This window comes from Cetorhinus maximus, chromosome 32 (assembly GCF_964194155.1).
Source record: "Cetorhinus maximus chromosome 32, sCetMax3.hap1.1, whole genome shotgun sequence".
In the NCBI taxonomy this organism is placed as follows: domain Eukaryota; kingdom Metazoa; phylum Chordata; class Chondrichthyes; order Lamniformes; family Cetorhinidae; genus Cetorhinus; species Cetorhinus maximus.
The window spans coordinates 8,993,533-9,020,698 of NC_135910.1; the positions used below are offsets into that span (position 1 = coordinate 8,993,533).

Below are 27,166 nucleotides of genomic sequence, written 5' to 3' on the forward strand. Positions count from 1 at the left end.
GGCAACCCTGCGCATGGGCCACACTCAGAATCCTGATGGGCTGCATGTGGGCTGTGGGCCGCAGGTTGCCCACCACTGTACTAGGAGATGCCTATCCCCACAATGAAGTCAGCCAGGCCGTGAATGCAGGGTGCAGGTTCGTGACCCGCACCAGCCAGCATCTTTAATCCGCACTGGTGAAAATTGGGGGCCCCCCAAGGAATGGGATGAGGAATCCTGGAATCTGGTCCCAGCCACCATTTTATCATCTCCACGGTGTCTCCCCTAACTCCACGAAAATCCAGCCCTGGATGTTTAAAAGAAGAAAAACAAGACATTTCTAGCAAAATGATTTGTGGTTGCAGCAGCTTTAATAAATGCATAATAGAGCAATAAAATCCACCACAGGAAGAGTTACCATGAATTTGGATTCTACACTGATCCTCAGTTTTTAGGGAAAGTTGGCTCAGCGTATATGTCACTCCGACAAACAAAATTGTTATCAAGATGCAACTTGTACACCAGGATTTACAGCAAGATAAATAAAAGTACACAGAACCAATGACAACTGCACACATCTAACAAATATACACCTTCATGGAATGTGCAGATTTTCTCCAATTATTTCACTATCAGTGTCATGATTTAAATTTCTACTGTTCAAAATAAATCATCAGCTACTGCAACAGCTTATTCAGTGAGATGAGTTGTAACAACAGTACAAGACAGATATCTGCTGGGCCAAAGTTGCTGGCCTCTTGTCCTATACATTGCCGAAATACCATTCTTTAGCGGCTGGCTTCTTTTCAATATTTGTAACACAGAAAGCTCAGTTCGTTGATGTAAAAAAGTCTAAATCCATTTGAATAAAAAACCTTTTGCAGGTGATTTCTTGAAGATATTTTGGCTGCTGGCTACAACCAGTATTAGAACCTTTTGACAAGGCAAGACAACTCAACAGCTGGATTTTGCCTCTTTTCTTTGCCAGTGAAGTTCTTCTTTTTTCTGTGGTGAGAAAGTGGCTTCTCCGGGATTGGAATGCATCAGGCTGCCTCTCCATCTCTTTGGCAGCTTCAAGAGGAGCTTACTCTTTGTAAAGCAAAAGAAAGCTCTCCAGTCTTAGAAACCCTTTATATGACAGTAGGCCTCCAGGGCTGAAAACACAACATACAGCAACCAAAGGCTTACAAACATGGTACAGGTTAGGATCTTGCCGCGATGTGTACCTCCAAGCTCACCACCTATGTGTGACCGTCTTCTGTACAGGAGTACACTGATGGCAACAAAGGCAAAGATGGTAAAAAGTGTGACAGAAAAGGCCAGTGTGCCAGGATCTACTTTAAACTCTTTCCCCTTAGCAGCCCAGTAGATGGCAGCAACAGACCAAGCAACTCCAATACCCAGGAACACATTTACAGCATTGCTTCCTGTCACATTCCCAATGGAGGCATCTGCATATTGGTCTTGAAGTGCTGCAACCTTGCTGGCAAAAGTATCTGGAGAAACACCAAAATATATCTCCATTATATTCATTGTATTTCACTGATATAAAATTATGTTGTACTGTATATGGTGTTAAAGGATGTTATTTCTCAGTAATCAAAGTACATCGCTAGACCTGAAGTGAAATCTCTGGCTCATGATTGTTGTTACACCTACCTCCAGCAAAATAAAAATGAATAATATGTCTCCATGCTGTGATGAATATAGTCCATGTTAATATTTTAGAGGTTTTTTAGTTCTGGGAAGATTAAAGTTAACTATAGAAAATGGGATAAATCCAAATAAAGCAGCTTGGAGTCTTTTACATTTAAAATGTTGGGGCCGTGTTGACTTAAGGGGTTAACAGCTAGAAAGGTAAGATCCTAAACAGCAGGTGGGCTTACTTAGCTGGAGAGCTGGAGACATGATGTCTACACCGCTTGGAAAAATACAGTCCAGCGAGATGTGTTATTTTGGGGGTTAGAGCTAAATTAACTTAAAACCATTCAGTGAACCCTGAGAGGCTACATCGTCATGGAGATGGGTGGAGCCTAAAAAGATCCTCTGGTTTAAATTTATCTACGTGTTGGCTGGGAGAGGAGGCTGGTTGAAGTTTAGACCTTCTGCAATTCACAGTTCATGGAGAAGCCCTGGGAGCTGTTAGCAGGCTCCAAGCAGCTAGAGCTCAGCGAAGGCCTGGGGAGCTGAGGTGGTGGTGGAAATCACTGGCTCTGTGCCATGCAGATAGGGCTCAGAAGCCCTGGGAGCCATTTATGGCTCAGTGCAACCAGGACACTGGAATCCAGAGAAACCCAGGGGCAGTGCCAGCTTAGTGAAGCTGGTGGTCTGCGAAAGGGTTGGAAGGGTGCCGGTAATTAGAGGTGGGAGTGTAGCTTTGTGAATCCCGTGGAACGCAGTGTCAGGAGAAAAGACTGAACCCGTTGAGCAGTCATTGAGGAAGTCCATGTTGGAGCAGCTTTTGAGGTAATTCAGAGGCTAGATCATTGAAAGTAAAGATTTGAAATCCCTCATGAAAGAGACAGAGTTTTAATGAGATTTTGTAACGCACAGTGGTCACTGACATCTGCGTAGGTTGCTGAGAAATCCATGGGATCTATGATGTGTGTTCGACCACAGTTTGCAGGTTAATTCATATTTGCCTCATGTTAATTCTGAATGTTAGAGCATAATATAAATATTGTAGATTGTTTTACTTTTCTGACTTTGTACAGTAAAGTTTATTTTGTTTGTTTAAAACTGGAATCTTGTGGCTTCGGTAACTGAAATTTCAAACTTTGTAACTTTTTATTTAAAGTAGACAATGTACACTGCAATGTAAACACTACACAGTAAATGAAATATTTTGAAGTGTAATCCCTGATGTAGTGTAGGGACACACAAATCTAATTGCTGAACAACAGTGTCCCATTGTGGTATGCCTTGAGATTGTGAAAGGTGCTACATAAATGCATGTTCTTTCATTTCTTAGTGAGGTGGCGAGGGTTGCATATGGCAAGTTACAATCTATGGCTAAAGATAAGCAAATGGTGTTGGCAGATGAAGTGTAGTTATATGTTCGCTGGAACACAAACACAGTTCATGCCTCTGCTGCTGAGTAAATAGTTTAACATCACAGGGAATGCTACTAAAAAGAAGGTTCTTCGTGCAGAATCACCTGCAGGAATCACTTTGAGACCAGTCAAAATACCTTGTTAGGTCTAGCAAGGAATATGGAAGAGTCCATTAGCTGGCACTGTGTAGCCATAGATGAATAGATGTCTTCATTACAGTTTACCATAGAGCACTTGGCAATTCCAGGGACATATATATTTTGGAGCCCACAGTGGCATAGATCTTAAGCTGTGAAGGCCTTCAGCTCCAATCTACGCAAGGGTCATGTGGATTAATCAACCTCATAATGCCTAAGGATCTGTTCCAATGCAGCTCAATGGATGTGCTGAAGGAGTGCCTCATTCTGGGATACAATGAAATCAGAATCATAGAATCATAAATGCAGAAGGAAGCCATTTGGCCTGTCGTGTCTGTGCTGACCCCCCTGAAGAAGCAATTGACCTAGTGCCATACCCCTGCCTTTTCCCCATAGCTCTTCAAACTTTTCCTTTTCAGATAACGATCCATTCCCTTTTGAAAGGCTCAACTAAATCTGCCTCCACCACAGTCTCAGGCAATGCATTCCAGATCCTAACTACTTTCTGCGTGAAAAAGGTTTTCCTCATGTCGCCTTTGCTTCTTTTGCCAATTACCTTAAATCTGTGTCCTCTGGACACCGATTGTTCTAGTACAGAAACAGGCCATTCAGCCAATGAAATAAATAAATGGATAATCTGTTTTCTTTTTGGTGGCATTAAACAATAATGTTGCCTGGATGCCAGCAGAACTCCCCTGGTTCTCTTCAAATATTGCCAGGGGATCTTTTATGTCCACCTGAAAGACCAGACAGGACCTTGGTTTCATATCTTCTCTGAAAAACATCTCCACAGAGCAGCACTCCCTCGGTACTAAATACATGAATAGGATGGGAATATAGGGATACGGACCCCGGAAGTGCAAAATGTTTTAGTTGACGGGCAATATGATTGGCGCAGGCTTGGAGGGCCGAAGGGCCTATTCCTGTGCTGTACTTTTCTTTGCTCTTTGCTCTTTACTGCATCTCAGAGATTATAGGGCAGATAATCATGGAGTTGTAGGGACAAATCCCATTTTAGCTGTAGGGGAAAGGAGGGCAAGACATGACTCACACTTGAGGGAAACCCAACCTCAGCAGGGCCATTTGAACTCAGAGCTGAATTCAAACAGACCCCATTTTTTATGTAGCAAGGGTCTTAACCTGCAGTGTGGAAGTCACAAATTGTTAAAGTAGCTGTAAATGCTCATGAAGGGTGGATAAGGTATATAGAACTGTCAAACTGTGAAGTTATTTAAATACCCAGCACTTTAAAAATAAAAAAACACAGCCTGCCTATATCAGTGAGAGTTGAAAAGAATCTATTCTAGCAGTTACAATAGCTGTTTATTGACATTACCCTAAGGGCTATCATTATGTCATTATTATTATTTGGCTGCTTCCCACAACCTATAATTATTTCAGCAGAGGGTCCTAAATTCACAGATTGACTGACAGCTCAAAGAGATTATTAATGGATTAGCTTGCTTTGACATGTTGTTATGAATACTAGTCTACATAAAATCCTGCCCCAAGTCTCTAGAATAGGGTTTGTATCCAAAACCTTCTGACTCCAAAGTGGCTCAAGTTTTACCACTGAGCTAAGGTTGACACCCAACTACAATCTCTGGAGGTCTGCATAACAATGAGTTGCTTGACAAAAGTGGTCAGAATGACATGGGGTGCTGAGATCCATGGCATCCTCAGAGACACTGGCTGTGGGAACTGTCTTTTTCTAGGTCTACAAAAACTGAAGGAGAACATACGTCAAAATACTAATTTCAACAAGTGCAGCACATTGATATAAATTCCTGAGGTTCACTCTGTCAGTGTTTGAGTGGGGGGATAAGAAATAAAGAACAATGGTATTAACTCTGTTCTTTGAAGAATTCTGAGTGTCTATAGCTTGCAGCTTGTATTTTCCTCATACATGCAAGGCACTGAAATGGGTTATTTCTTCTCAAGGCAGGCCTGCACAGGAAACCCAGTTATTAACTGTTTGGATGGTTTGACACAAAATAATTTATAAGGATGCATTGTGTGTACCATACCTACCTGTGTTGGGTACTTAGCATTTCAAACTGTAATTTGTCTTTATCTTAGTCGTTCATTTTCTTCCTGAGCTATGTTGAGGTCAACTGGGCTCTGCAAAGCATTTACTCTGAAGTTTGCTCCCTAGCCTACTGATCTAGGTTTTTTTTTTGAGGAGTTTACTGTATAGGGTCCTTTGGGACCACACCCTAAGGGGAACCATGGATTTCCATTGGATTGGCCTATGATTATGCTTGGCAAAGTACTGCAGTGGTTTGCTATTGCTTTCTGCAATATGGCTGATCAGGAAACTCTCCCACTCTTACCACCTGGTATTAGGCATATTGGAAGGATTTTACCACATTATGAACACGCCTTCCATAGCTATCAAGTCCTGAAGTGGGACTTGAACTCAGAGCTTCTGGCCCATAGATAGGGATACTACCACCGCTCCACAAGGCCTCCTGCTACTAAATAGGATATTCTTCCCTTTCTACGCCTGATGAAACAGTAACTCTAGTCCTTTGTCATTGAGTTTTTCTCCCAGTTACATTTTCTGAGACTTCCGTGTGTCAGCCCTTAGGTTGCTCTGTTTTATGCAAATGCTGAGATTAAAATATCTCCTAATTCATCTAGGGCAGAATTTTTAGCTCGGCGTGCAGGCGCGCGCCCAACCCACTCGAGCATAAGAAAGCAGGGGAACATCCCGACGTCATCCCGCGGTCACATGATATTTCAGTCAGCGGGCTCACATGAAAGTTGGAAGTGCGCCCGCCGACAATTAAGAGAGCAACTAATCCCATTAAAGCTCCAACTGTCCCCGATTTTTCGTGGTCCATCCAACCTTACGGTTGTCGGACGGGCGAAACTGCCAGGCGGACTTTGCATTTTTGATTAAACTTCTGGACATTTTTTTCCGGATTTTAAAATCTTTATTGATTGGTTTTAAATTCCCTTCAGGGAGTTTTCATTCTGCGCTCCCCCGCACCTGCGCTTATGTTAGCGCCCGTTCTCCTCCCGCCCCCACCCTGGCAGTACTGGGCATTTCAGAGTGTGTTTCACGCTGGCTGGCTGTTAATTGGCCAGCTAGTGTGAAATCGCAGCCAGGGGGCTGATCACAGGCAGTGGTCCATTCCCTGGCCGCTCCCGGGCTCGCTGATCACGCCCGCACACCGATCTAAAAATCCTACCCCTAACTGTTGCTGGGGCTGTAAATCAATTGAGGCAGCATTTATTTTCTTTTTTATGTGAGGAATGGATTACACATTTTACCTCTGCTGCAGCTAAAATCCACCTTGGACTGAATTTTTTGGCCCAATGGAGACAGATGAACAACAGAATTTCACATTGCCGCCCAATGTATCCATTCCCTCGCTCCGCCCTGCCTCTGGGCCATTTTCCCTGAGGCCCAAGCGGACAGCAGCAGGGTTACCTGCCTGCAAGCGGCGGGTAGTCAATTCAACTAGTCAAAGGCCAATTAAATTTCACCAACCTGTGGGTACCAACACCCCTCCAGATCCTTCCACCCCATCTCTGCACTATGACTCCATCTCTTCCTCGGATCTCGCCCAATGCCAGGTGTTCATGATACCTTCTCACCTTCCCCTCTCTGACTCTGAATGCTCTGTCCTCAGCAAAGGCCTCAACTTCATCCCCTAAGGTCCCCACCTCAATGAATTTCGAGCTTGGCATGACCTGAGCTATTCTTCCTTCGCCTCCACCACCATACCACCATGCTCACTTCTATGGCCAGGAGTCTCTCCCACTTAATGGACCTTTTTCACCCATCTCTAATCTTCTCCCTCCACCTGAACCCCTCCCTCTAGCCTGTAACCCTCTCTAGATCTTTCATTGAGAACTGCTGACATGACATCGGCTGTCCCAGATTTTCTGCTCCCTTCACTCACTCTAACCTGTCTCCCTTGCTACACTCCATTCTCAGGTCCAACCCTGACACTGTCATCAGACCTGCTGACAAGGCTGGTGCTGTTGTTGTCAGGAAGAGGCCAGATACCAACTCACCGACTCTTCCTCTGTCACCTCTGGACAATGACCCCACCACCGAACATCAAGCTTTGGGATCCAGGATTGTCACTGACCTCATCTACTGTGGAGATCTTCCAACCACAGCTTTCAACCTCATAGAGCCCCAACCCTGGACAGCCTGTTTCTACCTCCTACTCCAAAATCCAAAAACAAGACTGCCCTGGTCGATCCATTGTTTCAGCCTGCTCCTGCCCCACTGAATTTATTTTTTCCCATCTCAACTCTTTTTTTCTCCTTTTGTCCAGTCTCTTCCTACCTACATCCTTGACTGTTCTGATGCCATACATAACATTTCCTCTTCACCATGGACGCCCAATCCCTCTACACTTCCATCCCCCATCAGGACAATCTTAGAGCTCTCTGCTTCTTCCTTGAACGGAGGCCCAACCAGTCCCCATCCACCATCACCCTCCTCTGCCTGGCTGAAATTGTTCCCATTCTGAATAGCTTCTCCAACTCCACTCTCTCCCTCTAAATAAAACGTGATGCAATGGTTACCTGCATGGGTCCTAGCTATGACTGTCTTTTTGTGGGATATGTGGAACATTCCTTATTATAGTTCTACTTGGGACCCCCTCCTTCAACTCTTTTTCCAGCACACTGACAATTGTTTCAGTGCCAGCTTCTGCTCGTGCTCAGAACTGGAAAATTTAATTGACTTTGTTTCCAATTTCCACCATTCTTATTCACCTTCACCTGGTCCAACTCTGACTCTTCCCTTCCTTTCCTCAACTTGTCTGTCTCCATTCCAGGAGATAGTCCATCAACTAATATTCACTACAAGCCCACAGACTCCCACAGCTACCTTGACACACTGCTCTGTAAAGACTCCATTCCATTCTCCCAATTTTTCCATCTCCATCGCATCTGTTCTGACAATGCCACCTCCTACACTAGCACTTCCGATATGAATGCCTCAACTGAGGATTCCCACCCACCATGATTGTCAGGGCCCTCCACCATGTCCAATCTTTCTAATGTTCTTCTGCTGTCACACCTTCCCCTCCCTCTCAGAATCATGATAAGGTTCCTCTTGTCCTCACCTTCCAACTAACTAGCCCCTGTATTCAACAGATCATCTTCCACCAGCTCCAGCATGATGCCATCATCAAACACATCTTCCCTTGCCCTCCCCTTTCAGCATTCTGAAGGAACCATTCCGTCCGTAACACCATAGTCCACTCCTCAGTCACCCCAAACACCCACTCTCTTCTCTATGGCACCTTTCCGTGCAAGCGCAGGAGATGCAACGCGTCTCCTTTCACTTTCACCCTTCTCACCATCTGAGGCCCCAAACACTTCTTCCAAAAGAAAGTGATTTATTTGTACATCTTCCAATTTAGTATACTGTATTCATGTTCACCATGTGGTCTCCTCTGTATTGGAGATTCCAAACGCAGACTGGGTGACCAATTTGCAGAAGACCTCCATTCAATCCACAAGCATGATCCCGAGCTTCTCCACCTGCTCCTATGCTGACCTTTCTGTCCTTGGCCTGCTGCAGTGTTCCATTGAAGCTCAACACGAGCTCAAGGAACAGCACCTCATCTTTCAACTTGACACTCTACAGCCTTCTGGACTCAACATTGGCCAGAATTTTTAGCTCGTCAGGCGGGCGCACACCTGACCCAAATGAGTGTAAAATTACACACGATGACGTCAGGCTAGTGTCCTGACGTCATCGCGCACTTGCGCAATATTTCTGTCGGGCACGCATGGGAGTCGGCAGTACGCCTGCTGACAATTAAAAGGCCTATTAAGGCCATTAAAGTCATAATTGAAAGAAATTTTACGCTGCCCATCCAACCTTACGGTTTTTAGGAATACGCCTCCACGGGCGGGATGAAGTTTCCAACAGCCATTAAAAATTAAATAAAAATTTAAACATTTCATTAATAACATGTCCCTGCTCATGTGACAGAGTCATTTTTTAAAAACATTTTACAACTCTTTATTTTTCATTTCATTTTGCATTTTCAAAACTTTTCATCTCCCTGAGGCAGCTCTGTGCCTCAGGGAGCTTTTCCAGCATACACGTGTGAAGTTGTATGCCTTCCTCCACCACCGCCCCCCCCACCCCTCCGAAACAGGCAGCACTAAGCACTGCCGTGTTCGTTTCACACTGGGCGGGCCTTAATTGGCCCACCAGTGTGAAATCACAGTCCAGCCTTGATCACGGGCGGTAGTTGGCTTCCTGACTACTGCCGCCCGCCCCTGCCAAGCCCGCCCGACGAGGTAAAAATCCTGGCCATTGAGTTCAACAACTTTAAATGGTAACTTTTGACTCCATCTTGTTTTATACTTTTTTTTTGCTGTCAGCCTTGTCTCGTTTCTTTTCTTATCCCTTTATGTTGCATTTAGATGGCTGCTATGCAGCCATTCACACCTCACCTGGACACATCTTTTGTCTCTTAATTATACCCAGTCCCACTCTTCTTGGTTTTTGTACCATGAAACCTTTTCTAATTTAGGGGAGCAGCGCCCTCCTCCCCCACTTCCACTGTCTTAATAAGTCTTACATTTCTATCTTATTCATTTCTGATGAAAGGTGATTTCAACCTGAAATGTTAACCTTCTTTATCTTCACCGATGCTGCCTGACCTGCGAGCATTTCCAGCATTTTTAAGTTCTATTTCAGATTTCCAGCATCCACAGTACATTCAGCTTTTCAATTAAGGTCTGTTGTCGGAGGCCAACTGGGATTTTCCAGTGAGGTCTCGGGGTGCCTGGAAGCATCTGGAACAAGAAGAGGCCAGTGGCCTGGCAGCAAGCCAGAGCTCCCTGCCTGCCTTGCTTGACCTGCAGCTGCAGGCCATCCTCTACAGCGGTGGCCCAGCTACTAATGGGATTTTTTAATTCTAAATTTTGAAAAAGTTGGAGAGAAGATGCCTCCATCTTGAGGTGCCCTCCCTCTCTCTCTCGCCCAGAAAGGCCAGTGCCTGCTTCTACAGTGCTGGAGCACCTCCTATTGGCTTTCCAGTTTTGAGAGCCCACCTGCCATCTTCAATTGGATGCTAAGCCCACTCTGGCTAATAATTGGCCAATTCAGGGAGTGACCGTTCTCCACACAGTGGGGGTTTCTGGCCCTGATTTGATGGCAGAGTCCTGAGGCCTGCTGGGAAAATCCTGCTCCTAATATCATCTCCATTAAGCTGACTACTACGTCCCCTCAGGCATGCATCAGGTGCTTTGGAATGGTGGTAAGTGTGACCCACTCGAAAGGCATTGGCCTTAATACTGGTCATTCATCCCAACATTACAAAGCTACGTGGCAGATAGGTGCTTCAAGAAATTCATTGAGCAGACATCTGAAATGCTGAAAGAGTGGGGTTAATTTTAACCCCAAGGAATGGGTAGGTTGTGTTCCGGTGAGAAGATAAAATTTAAAAAGTTTCCAGCAAGACCCCAACCCAGTTTTAACAGTGGCAGGTGACCAATCCACCCTTAGTCATTAAAAGCTTTTTTATAGGCTCTTTAACAGGATTTTTATTATTAACCATTTCAATGGAAGCCCTGCTCCCAACCATAATCTATTTCCCTGCACACAATCACAATCTCTCCTCTCTCTCCCCTGACCGCCATGTTTTCATCGGTGCCTTTCGATTCTCTGCCCTTGGGCTGCACGTTTTCACATCGGAAAAGGTGGCTTGTCGATCAAGCTGGCTGGTGATAGGAAATCTCCAGAGAATTTTAAAAACTATCTCTGGTTAGTTTTGGCTGGGCTCCTTGGAAAGCCAGGCTTCCAGGTTCCTGTCCAGCATTCCTACCCACTTTCTGTCACCCAGTAGATATAGGGGCCAATGTTTTCAGATCTTTGGACTATTCAAGCGGCTACACCAATGACAGGGTAACTTATTGTTGTGTCCTGCCTAATTAGCTACATCACCAGAGACAGGGGCCTTACTTTTAGCATTGCTTCAGGAGTAATATGAAGCTCTGGAAGATGAAAGAGGAGGATGAAGGAATTGCCACAGAGGTTGGTGACACATGTCCCTTGCAATGTTCAACAGTACGGATTTGAAAACTTGCACAAATTATTTGCTGCAGCTTCCTGTTCAGTCTTGTGATAATTCTGAGGCTTCTGGCTGCCTTCCCGATCATTATCTATTAACATATACTTCATGCCTTCAAAATTTAAGCAAAATGCTCTTTGTAATAGTGCCTACAATAAATAGGATCATCATGCTGTGAAACTATACTTCTTGTTCCCGGTAAACTAGGGCATTTTTGTCCATTTTAGGTACTATATATAAAGTGGTCCCTAATTGAAGAATTATGGCGGCTGCTTGTAAGTTCTCCTTATGGCCTTGTAGGGATTGAAATGGCCTGCTGTTTTGAGCCAGCAACCTAGAGTCTATTCGGGAATATCCTGTACTGTGTTTTCAGTGCAGGCTGCATGTTTCCAATGGCATCACCTTTCCTTTGGGAAGAGATAAGGCTTTGTATGGCATGGCATTGGCTCTGACATGACAGAAAACAGCTTGCTTCTGTTCTACTGTATGAATATCCTGCTGGGGGCAAGTCTTCAAGTGACCCTCTGTCAGAGACATCTTCACTTCACTTGCCAAGTCGTCAATGACAGACAAGAACACTACAACAACACCATTCATATTTGTGTTGACAACTGGGGTGAGAAATTAGGCTCATCAGCGAATGTTTCTTGGATGCTACAAGTTCCCATGGAGCTTCAAAAAGGCGCCCATGACTTGCAGGCACTCATATGTGGAGAATTGCGTTGGATGCCTTCTTGGTGAGGACCTTTGCGCACATGCAGCGAATGGCTGTCGAAAATAAACAGAGCAGGCAGATCAAGATGTCAATTAGTGTGCAATACTGATTTGACACCGATAACATTTTGAAGCTCAACCCTCTCCAACTAATTATCTTAACCTCACACAGCTGATTACTCATTAGCAGCAGGTTAAAACTGGTAGTTTCCCACTGGCTTTTGCTACAATCCTACAAATGTTTGCTGTTTTCCCTGGTAGTTTTAAAGCTGTAAAAATCTACAGGGAGGGGTGGCAGGTGCTGAAGGACTTTTTGCTGACTTCAAGGCTTCTGCACAAACCAACTGTCCCCAGACATGGGTGTACTAGTAGGCATGCCCCTTGTAATACAACAGAACTTGGAGGCCACGGAAATCAGGGCAAGCTGCTGGGAGAGGGTTGAGGAAGAGCGAGAGTAGGATTCTCAACAGGAAACCATATCAATCCAGGATGTTCAGGAAGCAATTTCTGTACCTGAAACTCAGTGAGGAATGTCTCACTGAACACTGCCACCTGCTGCAGTCACAGCTGGACCCTGCTGCCAGATGGCTGTAAAAGTGACCGCAGCACCACAGTGCCGTTGACTGCAGGCACTTCGTTTTGCAGCTGCCAAGTGTGAACTCTGTCATGTACCAGAACCGAAAGAGATTCCACATTCTCAATGTCCAGCTAATGTGCAAACTTAAGCACTGAATCATGCAAGTTAATGCTAGTTATCCTGGCAGCAGACATGGCTTTATCCTGTGGCAGTCTGCTGTTTGCATTAAGGCAAGTCAAAAGGCAGCTACTCAATAACAAGATCTCGCCAATGACGACATGGCGTAATGACTCTGGTGTGCAATCTGTACACACAGGATTGTTTAAAGGAGATGATGGTGTCGTGATAATGTCACCACGCAAATGCTCTAGGGACATGGGTTCAAATCCTATCACAGCCACTGATGGAACTTAAATTCAATTAATAACGCTGGAATATAAAGCTGTTCTCAGTAATGGTGACCACGAAACTATCATCAATTATTGTAAAAGCCCATCTGGTTCACTAATGTCCTTTAGGGAAGGGAATCTGCCGTCCTTAACTGGTCTGACCTACATGTGACTCCAGACCCACAGCAACGTGGTTGACTCTTAACTGCCCACAGAAATGGCCTTAGCAAGCCGCTCAGTTGAAGGTGGAGCAATTACAATTGGGATACTCAAGAGGTCAGAATTACAGGAGCGCAGGTATCTCGGAGGGTTGTGGGGCTGGAGGAGATTACAGAGAAAGGGAGGGGCGAGGCCTTGAAGGGATTTGAAAACAAGGTTGAGAATTTTAAACTCAAGATGTTGCTTGACTGGGAGCCAATGTCGGTCAGCGAGCACAGGGGTGATAGGGAATGGGACTTGATGCAAGTGAAGACATATGCAGCAGTTTGGATGACCTCAAGTTTACTGAGGATAGGATGTGGGAGACCAGCCAGGAGTGCATTGAAATAGTCAAGTCTGGAGGTAACGAAGGCACGATTGAGGGTTTCAGCAGCAGATTACCTGAGACAGAGGTAAATTCAGGCAATGTTACAGAGGTGGAAATAGGTGGTCTTAGTGTTAGCACAAATATGAAATCGGAAGCTCAGCTCGGGATCAAGCGTGGCACTAAGTTTGCAAACAGACTGGCTTAATCTCAGACAATTGCCGGGGGGGGAGGGATGGAGTCTGTAGCTAGGGAACAGAGTTTGGAGTGGAGATCACAAACAGTCTTTCCAATATTTGATTGGAGGAAATTTCTGCTCAAACAGAACCGAATGTCAAATAAGCAGGTCCTGACAATTTAGCCACAGTGGAGGAATCACAAGAGGTTATGGTGGAGTAGTGCTGGGTGTCATCAGAGTAAATGACTTCCAAGGACATTGGTCCTGGCTTTGTTCAGATGCACCCATCCACCTGTACAGGTCTCATCTCCCCCAGAACCAGTGCCAATGTTCCAGGAATCTAAAGCCCTCCCTCCTGCACGATCTCTCCAGCTAAGCATTCATCTACACTATCCTCCTCTTTCTCTACTTACCAGCACATGGTCACTACCAGAGATTTGGAGATTACTACCTTTGAGGCCCTTCTTGCTAGTTTCTCCCCCTAGCTCAGCTTGCCTTGTGCCTTTGCCTGTCCCAGTGTTCCTACACAGTGGGCTGCAGCATGGCTGGTGAAAGGCTTCAATGGGTGAAAACGGATCCAGCCCAGGTAAACTGAAATCAGAGACTGGCAGGTAAAACTGTAACTTAACAATGGACTGCCTTTAAAAAACAGACAATTCAGGTACCGTCAAAATTCATTCCCACAAGGGGGAAAAGTAGAGCAAACAAATCCAGAACCCCCTAATGACATAAGAGATAGAGAGTAAGTTGAAGCAGAAAAAGAGTGCATATGACAGGTGTCAGTTGGATAATATAAGCGAGAACTAGGCTGAAAATAAAAGGTTCAGAGGGAAAGTGATAAAACAAATAAGTGAAACAAAGAGAGTGTATGAGAAGAGACTGGCAGCTAACATATAGGGGAATCCAAAAGTCTTCTATAGGCATATAAATAGTAAAAGGGTGGTGAAAGGAGGAGTGAGGCTGATTATGGACCTAAAAGTGGATTTATGCATAGAGGCAGAGGGCATGTCTGAGCTACTAAATAAAAACTTTGCATCTTTCTTTACCAAGGAAGAGATATATTGCCCAAGTCATAGTGATAGAGGAGGTAGTTGAGACATTGGCTGGGCTAATAATTGATAGAGGAATTATTAGATAAGTTGGCTGTACTTAAAACTTGATAAGTTACCAGGACCAGATGAGATGCATCCAAGAATACTGAGGAAAGTAAGGGTGGAAATAGTGGAGGCACTGGCCATAATCCTCCAATCCTCCTTAGATACAAGGGTGGTGCCAGAGGACTGGAGAATTGTAAATCTCACATCTTTGTTCAAAAAATGTTGTAAGGATAAACCTTACAACTACAGGCCAGTTAGTTTAACCTAGTGAGTGGGAGTGTTTTTAGAAATGATCATTCGGGACCAAATTCAGGGTTGGTGTTAGGATCCCTGCTTTTTACCTCCGCTACTGAAGCCAGGTGGAGGTAATGTTTTCGCCCCTGTTTATAAACAATATATCTCAAAAACTAATGGGCAGATTTCAACAAAACCTGGTACACAGATAGAGTATGGCCAAGAAAGATCTGATTAGTTTTTGGCAAAGATGAAGATCTGGATCCTGGAATTTTTTAAAGGATCCATTAACAGTGGGAAATAGGGGAAACTGACTTTTTTAGAATGATGTGAGTTGTTTTGTTTTAGAATGTTGCTGCTTGTCACAGCTGCTGGGTTGCAATTTGCCATAGCTGTCAAAATGTGAGCAGAGTTTTCAGAGCAGGTTGTTGGATTTGAATTAGCCTAAAACTTCCTCAGTAAGATGGAAACTCTTAATAAAAAGATTTATTTTTACAGCTTTGTAGTTAGAGTATCAGCCAGGCAGGGAAAAGCCTCAAGGAAAAGCTGCATAATTGTAAGAACGTTGAGTTAACACACATGGTGGAGATATGTTCTCTACTGAGTGCCCTCTTTATTTGTCCTGCTTTGTATTAGGGTGTACAGGGCACAATCTCAAAATTTTCAGAAGACACAAAACTTGGAAGTATTGTGAACTGTGAGAAGGATAGTGAGAATCGATAAGGGGACATAGGCTGGTAGAATGTGCAGACAAGTGGCGGGTAAAAATGAATGCAGAGAAGTGTGAAATAATTCATTTTGGTAGCAAGAATGAGGAGAGGCAGTATAAAATAAAGGGTACAATTCTAAACAGGGTCCAGAGGCAGAGGTACCTGGGTGTATATGTGTATAAATCATTGAAGGTGACAGGGCAGGTTGAGAGCGCAGTTAATAAAGCACAGGGGATCCTGGGCTTTATTAATAGGACCATGGGGTACAAAAGTAAGGAAATTATGATAGACCTGTATAAAATACTCATTCTGTCTCAACTAGAATATTGTGTCCAGTTCTGGGCACCACACTTTAGGAAGGATGTGAATGCATTAGAGAGAGTGAGGAAAAGATTCACAAAAATGGTTCCAGGGATGAGGAACTTCAGCAACTTGCATAGACTAGAGAAGTTGGGGATGTTCTCCTTGGAGAAGAGAAGATTTGATAGAGGTGTTCAAAACCATGAGGCATCTGGGCAAACCAGATAGAAAGAAACAGCTCTGAATGGCAAAACGTTTCAGAACCAGAGGACACCAATTTAAGGTGATTGGCAAAAGGAGCAACGGTGACATGAAGAAAAACTTTTTTATGCAGGGAGTGTTTAGGATTTGGAATGCACTGCTTGAGAGTGTGGTGTAAGCAGATTCATATGAGGCTTTCAAAAGAGAATTGGATCATTATCTAAAAAAAATGGCAAGGCCAAGATGAAAAGGCAGGAGAGTGAGAGTAGGTTAGCTGCTCTTGCAGAGAGCCAGCACGGACACGAAGGGCTGCATGGCCTCTTTCTGTGCTGTAACCATTCCATGATTCTATGACTGTCAGTAGAGGAGGCTGCCAATGGCCTTGTAGGACAACCTCTAGTAATCCTGGGCCGAGAACAGCACCAACTCAGCATGGGCAGCAGCTGTCTGGGCTGGCTGGCTGGCTGACAGGTAGCAGGAAGGGCATGAACAGACTGGTTGTGATGGGAGGGCGAATGCTGTTTTTCTGGGACAGATCGGCAGGTGCATGCTTTATGGAACCACTGCCACTCCCCTGAGGCCATCTGCACCTCAGCAATCCTCGTATTCTGTGGGAAGATAGTTTACTGGGCCGCTGTGACCGTTGCACTCTGTAATCCACACTCATGATGACAAAAAGCTGGTCCTGTATGACAACAATCTGAGCTTCCTCTGCTGCATTCAGACATTGGGTGGTTGCAGCTTGTGTAATTCTTTGTGTAATACTATAGTGCTGCCTAGTATTGAAACATGTCTGCTATACTTACCCCAATCCCAGAATTAGGAAAGGCCATCATGGTTGACATGAACATTTGCTTCTACAGTGCACAGAATTTCAGAAGAGCTGAATAAATATTTTCCCTTTGTAGGATACCAGGTGATAGTGAATATATGATCTGTCCATTTTTATCTGTTTCAATATGTTCTGGCAGAGGACTGTACAGGGGTTTTAAATATTAGCAGAGAAAGTAGAAGAAACTACAGGTATATAGTGGATACTAAAGGGAAATGGACCAAGAAAGGCTTTATGTTTCAAAGAAAATGTCAGTTGTCACTTGGTAGTGCAGAACTTGAATATTGCTGAAAAAAGAGACATGCTGTCAAAGCTTTTTGTCTTGCACTCATCAGGACAGCTCGCAAGATAAACCAACAGCAAACAATTTATACAGCATGAGAAGAGTGCTGATTGGTTGGCAAGTGAGTGGACTCTGATTGGTAGAGGCATTGCCATCGAGAACAGCTAACTGTTAACTGCCAAGCTTTTGTTTCAAATTCAAACCAGGCAGGCAATGCCTGTACCAATCAGATTGCATTTGCCAATCAATCAGCACTCTCTTCCCATGCAGTATAATTTGTTGTTCCTTGTACTGTTGGTTTATCTTGTGAGCTGTCCCGATGAGTACAAGACAAAAAGCTTTGGTAGCATATCTCTTTTTGCAGCAATAAAATCAGTAATTCAAATTGGTATTGGGATCCCCATTACAAACATAGGTATACTAAATTATAAATAGTTGAAATAATGTGATATTAATACTGAACATGTTAACGTACAAAATTCCTTTGCTAGTTTAACTTGTATCAAATTTCAGATGGTGATTTAAGGTCTTTGGGGTGTGATTCAGTTTGATCAAGGATGCTTAACAGTGCATTGGTATCACTCCATAGTTAACTGAACTGATCAAGTGGAGTGTATAATGGTGGTCATTGCAATAACATCCATTTTACAAGGTGAATTTCTACCTCATGTCTTATGGGTGTTTGTGGCAGGCTTCCTGGCTATGCTTTTTCCTGCTGCCATTCCATTAATTACCTGGTATAGAGGTGCCAAGTGACACAAAAATCACAGCTGTCACAGAATCCTTCAACCCAACTGTGCAGCCAAAATGTGAAGCCAAATCATTGATGAAAGCTGTGAGTAAACCTATCACAGACATGCAGGTGACAAAACAAGCCCAGCCATTCCAGTACTCAGTGGGAGGAACGAAGGCAAAGAGAACTTTCCAGAAAACTGTCAAGAAATGCATGACGTAGTCAAAACAAGAAGGCAGCTTCTCCTCCCGGGTATCATCTTCATCCTCACCATCGCCTGTCAAAAGAAAGTAAACCATATTTCAGAACGGTGCAGAGACTCAAAACATATGATGCACCTACAAGGTTCCCACTCTCAAAAGAGTAAAGATTTTGAGCTTTTTGAATTCTGTTTGATGGGAAAAACAGTGCAAGGAGATCACAAATAGTAATAGCGCATATAGATTAAACAGAACTGGCTCTGCCATTCTTACCAGTCTCAGTCCCAGTCTCAACCCCTGGAATACTGTCACTCTTAGCCTCAGCCCCAAGAATCCAACGTTCAAGAATGTTGCCACTCCCAAACTCGACACGAGGAATGCCTCGCGGATTTTGAACCTAGATTTTGTCTCTCCCACTTGCGAGATCCTACTCTACCGAAGCTTTAACTCCAGATTTTGATCTCTTCCCATTCCTTTCTGGAAGTGCTCTCATTTCATCCAACTGTCTGTCTTCAGTTCCCATCATGAGCTTCGTTCTCTCGCCACCAATTCTATCCCATTCCATGGTCACTACCTGATACTGATCTGAGTTCAATATTGAACCTGACTGCTCACAAGCTTCACATCGTATTTGACCCTGAAATAAGTTTCCACCACATTTCCACTTGAGGTCACCCAAAACTCTGCTGCCCATGTCTTAACTCACAGTAAGTCCCTCCCTTAACTTCTCCTCCTTACACCCTGCCTCTTTGACCTAGCTTTTGGCCATTTGGTCATCTACCCTAATATCTTCTTATGTGCTCAGTGTCAAGTAATATCTGATAATGGTCCTCTGGAGCATCTTGGAGGTTTTACTGCAATAAAAGCCCTATATAAATGCAAGCTGTTATTGTTCCATTCACTGGTCCCATGTTGCTATCCAAACTGAATAATTCACTTCCTGGCATGTTTTACAGGTATCCACGAGAAATGCCATCTATCAGTGATTATGGGCAGAATTTTATGCCAACGAGATTTTACGGTCCCCCCGAAGTCAATGGACTTTTGAACGGCTCACTGCATTTTACAGCCCCACCCCTGCCGCGATGAAGCCGTAAAATTCCACCCTATAAGTTTAATCAGTGGTTACCGGATAGTTTTCTCATGTTGAGGATCAAAGGCCACTCCTAGAATATAACAATGACTACAACTCAAAAATACTTCAATGGCTTTAAAGGGCGGTGGGATGTTCTGAGGCTTGCGAAAGGCACTCGATGATCCCTCACTTCCCAAGAACCACATTGTGACTTTGTACATAGAATAACTGAAAAACTACATTCCCCAGGGTTGCAATTTGCTCGCTGAGAATGATGTAAATCCTTTTGTATCCTCTTAGAGTTCAGATAACAGATAATCGAAGCCTAGGCTATAATCTATTAATCAGGTTTATTAAAAGTAGAAATTAAAAGCTGGTACACCAAGTTTAATTAATTTAAAACATAAAACTTAATTGCTAAACAAAATCATGCTTCACAAACCTACCCAATAATGCAAACAAGCATACTGGTACAGACTTATACATGAAGTTCAGTCCATCCCATTGAATCTTCAGATTCTCATTTTGACTTCATTAGAGGATGGAGAATTCCTGAACTTGGATATATTTTTCTCTTTGAAAGGAAAATGAACTCGTTGCCTCAGAGACACTTGTGGGACACTGCCTGTCACAGAAAATCTGGTTGTTTCAGTTCAGGTTTTGCAGATTCATGATACCCGGCTGGCAGCAAGATCTATTAATAGCATACCCATCTCCTTTGATTTGTTTGCAAACAGTTCTGTCTCTCTAAACCAGTTCCAACACAGTAGAAACTTCCTGTTCCACCTCGGGTATTAAAGAACGTTGTTCATCACGTGATACATGCATGTTCTAACATGATAATTTCAGAGCTATTAGGGATAGAGTTAGTACAGCTCAGTATTTCAGCAATAAACATGAGAAAAAAGGAAATCTGAAAGAACAAAAACTACCGAAAGTATATAGCCTCTATCGTAAAGAGAACACATATGTTAACATTTCAGGTCAACAATTGAAACATTAGCTCATTTTTTTCACTTTATTCTTTCATGGGATGTGGGTGTCACTGACAAGGCCAGCATTTGTTGCCCATCACTAATTGCCCTTGAACAGACTAGCTTGCAAGGCTATTTCAGAGGGCATTTAAGAGTCAGCCACATTGCTGTGGGTCTGGAGTCACATGTAGGCCAGACAAGGTAGGGACAGCAGATTTCTTTCCCTAAAGGGCATTAGTAAACCAGATGGGTTTTTCACAACAATTGCTGATGGTTGTCATGGTCACCATTACTGAGACAAGCTTTATATTCCAAATTTACTAATTGAACTTAAATTCCAACAGCTGCTGTGGTGGGATTTGAACCCACATCTCCAAGAGCATTAGTCTGGATGTCTGGATTACTAGTCCAGTGACATTACCACTACACCACCACCACCTCCTCCTCCCCCAGCGAACCTGTTTACTTCCAGCAGCTATTCTAGTAGGTGGGAAAGACACCCAAAACTATCCTCAAACTCCAGCCAGACATAGGAACGGGGAACGAACAAAGAGAACCCAAGACTTCCAACACCGATTTTAAAATGGTGCTCTCATAATAATATAAAAGTATATACTTCCCAAATCCATTTTCCATTGATTCTAATGTGTTTGCCCTCAGTTACAATGATTAGTAGGCCCTTCGTTCTAATATTCTGATTAGAAGTGATCTGCACAAGAAAGGAACATCTCATTGGAATGCCAGTTATCTTGGTGATGAAATTGGCTCCATTGGATAAGCTGGCAAAGCATTTTTAACCCCCAGGGCCAGATTTTGGCTACCGAGGCAGGTAGCACAAATCAGGGAATTTCCCAGCTCGCTTGACCCGCCTTGGTAAAAAAGTGCTCTGCTGTGCATGACTTCTGGTCTGGGGGTGGGGGGAGAGGGGTGCAAGATGCAGTCAGGCCCACTGACTCCGGAAACAGAACGTAGGCAGATATGGGTGCAGCCAAGTGCCGAGGCAGGCTGGTTAGAAGACTTACCTCAATTCTCTGGGACTAGTTGTTTTAGAAGTTGTTAGGCCCTTTAGCTCTGACCCCTCACATCCCCTCACTCCTCCCTCCCACCCCCATTGCCACTCATATCCACCACGCCAACTCAATGCCAACTCATGCCCCCAGCCCAACTCCATGGCCCCTCATACCCTCCATTCCAACTCCGTAGCCACTCACACATTATCAACCATGGGCAGACCTCAGGAGCCATGTGGAAATGAAAAAAAAGCTTCTAACAATCTAATATAGCTCTACTGCTATACACTTCATAACAAAAAGAAACTTATATTCATAAGGGCCATTCAAAGCTTTTAAATCTCTTCAAGTGTTCAACATCTTATAAAACAAACAAATGTCTACTCAGACCCCACATCAAAGTGAGCTAACGATAAATAGCCTCCTCAAACTCAGAACTTCCTGATGAGATAATTGTAGCTTTTAAACTCAGCCAAGCATTCACAAAGACATAATACTAGCCCTTGGGAAGACAGTGGTGTGGTGGTAATATTACTGGACTAGTAATCCAGAGATTGAGGCTAATGCTCCAGGGATATAGGTTCAAATCCCACAATGACAGTTGGTGGAATTTAAATTCAATTAATAAATCTGGAATATAAAAGCTTATCTCAGTAATGGTGACCATGATAATTGTCATTGATTGTTGTAAAAACTCATCACGTTCACCAATACCCTTTAGGGAAGGAAATCTGCCATCCTTACCTGGTCTGGCCTACATGTGACTCCAGGCCCACAGCAATGTAGCTGACTCTTAACTGCCATCTGAAATAACCTAGCAAGCTATTCAGTTCAAGGGTAATTAAGGATGGGCAACAAATGCTTGCCTTGCCAGCGATGCCCACATCCTATGAAAGAATTTTTAAAGATGGATTTGCAGCTCAGAAGACAAACTACCTCTCCAGGACAATAACACTCCTCACCAATATAAATGACACCCAATAAACTTAACATGTTGGCAGACCCAGGACATGCTGAGATCATTTACCAGCTGGTAGATTGCAGTGTTACTGCACGTAGAATTTACAGCACGAAAGCAGGCTATTCAGTCAAACTGACCTCTGCCAGTGTTTAAGATCCAGTGTCTCTTCCCACCCTATCCACATAAGTTTCTAGTCCTTTCTCCTTCATGTGCTTATCTAGCTTCCACTTAAATGCATCTCTGCTATTTGCTTCTATTACCCTGTGTTGTGTTATCGTAATGATGTCTTTGTTGTTGTATAAGATACAAGGCACCAGTCGCTCATAAGGGATTGGATGAACACATTGTGGGTTCATTTATTAAGACTAGACACATGAGAACAGTTCTACATAGGTACAAAGCTTGAAGACATCAGAGCTGTGTATACGCACTCTGCTCAAAGCAAAAGTGAAACTAAGACTGGATCACACAACACATTTCCCTTCTAGTGATGTCATGCTGATATCCCTTAAAGGCATATTACAACACCCTGGGGTAGCAACTTCTACATTCTAACCACTGACCCTACTGGCCTGAATGCCTTACCGGATTTATTAGCGATCTTAGTATCTTATATTTATGAGCCACAATTTTGGACTCTCTCACAAGAGGAAACAACTTCTCTATATCCACCCTCTGAAGCCCCTTTATAATTTTAAAGACCTCTATTAAGTCCCTCCCCACCACCACCTATACCACCCCCACAGAGAAGAGAGATCCAGCCTGTTGAGTCCTTCCTGATCATTATAATCTCTAAATTCTGGTATTAGCTTTGTAATTCTCCAGTGGCTCTACATCCTTTCTATAATATACAGAGCAGAACTAAGCACAGTACTACAAACGTGGTCTAACTGAGGTTTGGTGTAAGTCTATTTCTGCTTTTCGATTCTGTTCCCTTTGCATTTTTTTTAGAATACTCATGCTGACCTGCGTTTCTACTTTTAATGATGTGAATTGTTTAGGAGAGAGAGTAGCTGAACCATACAAAGCAAGGAAGCCCGCATTGTATGAGCTGATCGCAGCCAAAACAGTGGTAGGAGCTCCCCATTTGACCTCATCCTCAGGGTTAGAGGGGTTAGGAAGAAGACAGAACTCCCAATTACAAGGCAATGACCCCTACTTAATTGGGTAATGAAAGATTATGGGGTCTCAAATACACTGTGGTGGTCCTACACACGTTGGTGCTATCTGCCCTTGACTTCCAATCTCAACACCTTGACTCAATTTACGTGTTTGGTGGAATCTTTTCCCCGTGCCCCCCACCCAACTCCCACCCCCCCCAAACCCCAAAACACTTTTCTTTTCCTCAGATCCCTATTTCACCTTTCACTATTTTCTGGCCCAACTGGGCAGCAAATGAACTAGCTCCACTCCCATGTTTCCATCCAGAAGTGTAGGAGACCAGGTCTGAGGCTGCTTAGAAGTGAGAATAGAGAACCAGAGTGGGGAGCGTGATAAGGAAAGTGTGAGGAAGGGGAGAATGTGTTGGGAGTAATTGAAGAGTGGACCAGGGTGCCAAGGAGGGAATGGACCCTCTGGAATGCTGCTAAGAGGAGGGAAAGGTGAGCTTGGTGATGGCCTCAAACTGGAATTAGTGGTGGATAATCTGTTGAACATGAAGGCTGGTGGGGTGGAAGTTGAGGACAAGGGGAACCTGTCGTGGTTCTGGGTGACAGCAGAAGTGTGGGAAATGGAATGGACACAATCAAAGGCACTGTCAACTATGGGGCTGGGGTGGTGATGCTTGGCTGAGGAAAAAAGGCCTATTGGATGTGCTTGTACGGAAAGTTGCATCATCAGAACAGATGTGGCTGAGAAGGAGAAACAGGGAAAATGGAAGAGTCCTTACAGACAGCTGGGTGTGAAGAAGTATAGCCAAAGCAGATGTAAGAGTCAGTAGACTTAGGGTGAATATTGGTGATCAAAGAGGTAGATTTTAAGTTGTAACAAAGGGGAGATGTGCAGGAAAACTCATAATTGCATGTTATATACATGTGCTTTGTGCTTTATGCACTTTTGTTGATAGAACGTTATGGCGGAAAGCAAAGTGTAATAGTGTTTATTGTTTAGTGCTTTGTGCTGTGGGGTTACAGAATGGTGGTTACACATTTAGGGCGGAATTTTACGACCCCATCGCAGCAGTGGCAGGGCCGTGAAATGCGGTGAGCCATTCAAAAGTCCATTGGCTTTGGCAGGACGATAAGAACTCCTGCTGGCATAAAATTCTGCCCATAGAGTACATTTACATGTATAGTGTATGGTGTTTTCATTTGGCTAGAATGGTATCAAGCATAGCTATCCCTGTGGCTAGTGTACAATTTAGAATGGACAACTGCTCTAACACTGTGAGAGAGAGAAATCAAAATGTTATCTCACCAGCACTGACTGTAATGGCCTCCATAAACTGCTCCCACCATGAGTGTGTACCAATCACCAATGCCAGGTTTGTCTTCTTTATCAGCTTATCCACAGTACTCTGCCAATCAGAAAAACAGATTTATAAAAGCATTCTGACATCACAGTAACACTTAGAGTGAATGCTGAGCCTACAATAAATACAGGATTGGAAAAGGATTGAACAACATGAAGAGAGCTCAAATTTCAGGGATCACTGGATTAAAAATAGAACATTAGTTTAATGAGAACATTGTGACTCAAAATGGAATAGAGCTGCAGAATAACTCACCTGAAAGAAAACTCAAGTGAACAGTATAAATCCTTTCAAAAAGCAAATTTGATAAATTGCTGGAGACATTGATAAAAGTGAGAAAGCAGATAGATGGGGATGGAGATCAATCAAAGGTGTGGCTTGTTGGTCATTCTCCTGTCCTTAAAATTTCTTGATTTTAACATCATTGAAATCAGAAGTGGTGGTGTAGTGGTATTATCTCTGGACTATTAATCTAAAGACCCAGGCTAATGCTCTGGGGACCCTGGTTTGAATCCCATGGCAGATGATAAAATTTGAATTTAATAAAACATCTGGAATTAAAAGTCTAATGATGATCATGAAACCAGTATCAATTGTTGTAAAATCCCATCTGGTTCACTAATGTCCTTTAGGGAAGGAAATCTGCTGTCCTGACCTACATGTGACTCCAGACCTACAGCAAAGTGGTTGAATCTGAAATGGCCTAACAAGCTGCTCAGTTTTCAAGGGCAATTAGGAATAGGCAATAAATGCTGGCCTAGCCAACAATGCCCCCATCCCATAAACAATTTTTTTTAAAAAATTTGCAGTATCATCCTGAGACCACATGAAATGAAGAAACCTTATCTTCAAAGGCTGCTTTTAAATGATCAGTATTGTAGGTCCCAAAATCCTTCTTGAGGGGGTCCATTTAACTCAGCTAGTTAGACAGTTAAGCTGTGATTCAGAGTAATGCCAACAGAGTGGGTTCAAATCCCTGTTCCAGCTAAGGTAGAATTGGGACCTGCCTCCCTGCCTGCCCTGTAGCAAATTCACAGCATAAGCTATGGTTCAGTGACCCTCAAATAATTGAGAAGATGCTCTTGAGTGCACCTGAAGAACTTACCTCCCAGATACAATTAAGAGACAAGGGAAGGAGTACCTGTAGCAGATGGACAACCATTGAACTTACATGGAAGTGAGAGGTGAGCAGTCTAACAGCGCCACTTGCTTCATTTTCCTCAGAGAATGCCAGATTAGTGCTTCTTAGGAGAGGCTGAGGAAAACTAATTAACCACAATACCTGCAATACCTCAGATCACAGGGTCCAAGGGGGACAGGCAGCAAAGGCAAGGAGGCCTAAAAGGACAAGTGGCCTTTTACCATCTGGACCCTCAGGGTTGGAAACATAGTTGCTATGTTGGAAAAGCATCCAGAGGACCACAACCATTCAAGCTCAGGAAGTGTGATCTCCAAACTATGTCTCGTCTCCACCAATGGTTCTGTGACTTTCCCTGCAATTTTCTCTCCTAGAATCTCAGCATGCAGTAGATAAAATAAGAAGTAAGACTATCAAACTCATTCAGTGTTCCAGTGAGTAACTTTGTAACTGTCAGGGGGTTAAAACTCGCACTCTATATTTTTATAAAATATATATAGATATCCTCATGGCTAATTTCTAAAATTTAAAAAATTGAACAAAAACCCTTTTAAATTGACTGAAGTTATGCCTGTCTGTGACACTTGAACAACAAGAAAACTGACAGCTCAATATCTCTGAAGAACCCTAACGACTCCCTGTGGGTTGCAAAGACCAAATTCAAAGGGAACTATACAAAGGCCATCTACATTTCTTTAGCCAGGTCTGGCCAACCGGAGCCGATTCATCTGCTAGGGCAAAGGATCCCGCAGCCTCTCTTTTAGACTAAATGGTTGGAACATTAACAATCCCAGGGACCCAAAGCCAGGGTACAGAGGTGGAAGTCATGTGACATAAACCTCCAGCTGGGGGAACCAGCAATATTACCTCGTGGAGCTGCCTGGTCCCCATTTACACTGTTTCAACTGGAACCTCTGTGCCATTGCCTACAAGACTGATTCATCTCTGCAGGCCTATCTCATCAAGGAAGCCATCTCTACTGGAAAAGTGAATTACCCAGCATCGATTTTTGGCCTGTCGACCTCTGTGAAGAGATACACCATTGGACTTTGATGCTGGACTCCAGACTCATATGAAACAATAATTTGTTTCTCTGTGGTCTTTGCCCGGTAAATCTTTCTTTCTTTATCCCTCTTTAATTGTATCAGTGCACAGGGATCTATGTAGCAATCCCCCTCCTGCATTTTGAGTGTACACAAATAAACAAACGCTCTGAGTTCATCCTATCTCAAGTTTGCTGTGGGGTTATTTATAGTAAATTGGATCACACCAAACTGAGGGGTTGGGAAACACGCCACCACATATAAAGGAAGAAGCAAATCAAAACATCCT

At 43.6% G+C, this 27,166-nt stretch overlaps 1 protein-coding gene across 5 annotated transcripts in view; it reads right to left on the reverse strand.

Annotated features, from left to right (window-relative positions):
- Positions 1–319: 319 nt before the first annotated feature.
- The window catches only part of LOC144671471 (sodium/calcium exchanger 3-like), a 269,876-nt gene continuing 243,029 nt past the window's right edge, over positions 320–27,166 (reverse strand). For 4 of the 5 annotated variants that reach the window (XM_078533401.1, XM_078533400.1, XM_078533404.1 and 1 more), the window contains 3 exons: positions 24,642–24,741; positions 18,008–18,283; positions 320–1,475 (listed from right to left, as the gene is read on the reverse strand). In XM_078533401.1, coding sequence (XP_078389527.1) covers positions 1,099–1,475; positions 18,008–18,283; positions 24,642–24,741 — 753 coding nt within the window. In that variant the 3' untranslated portion in view covers positions 320–1,098. Of the gene's footprint in view, positions 1,476–11,620; positions 12,004–18,007; positions 18,284–24,641; positions 24,742–27,166 lie in introns of those variants that run through there. The other variant, XM_078533402.1, reaches the window with a different exon arrangement.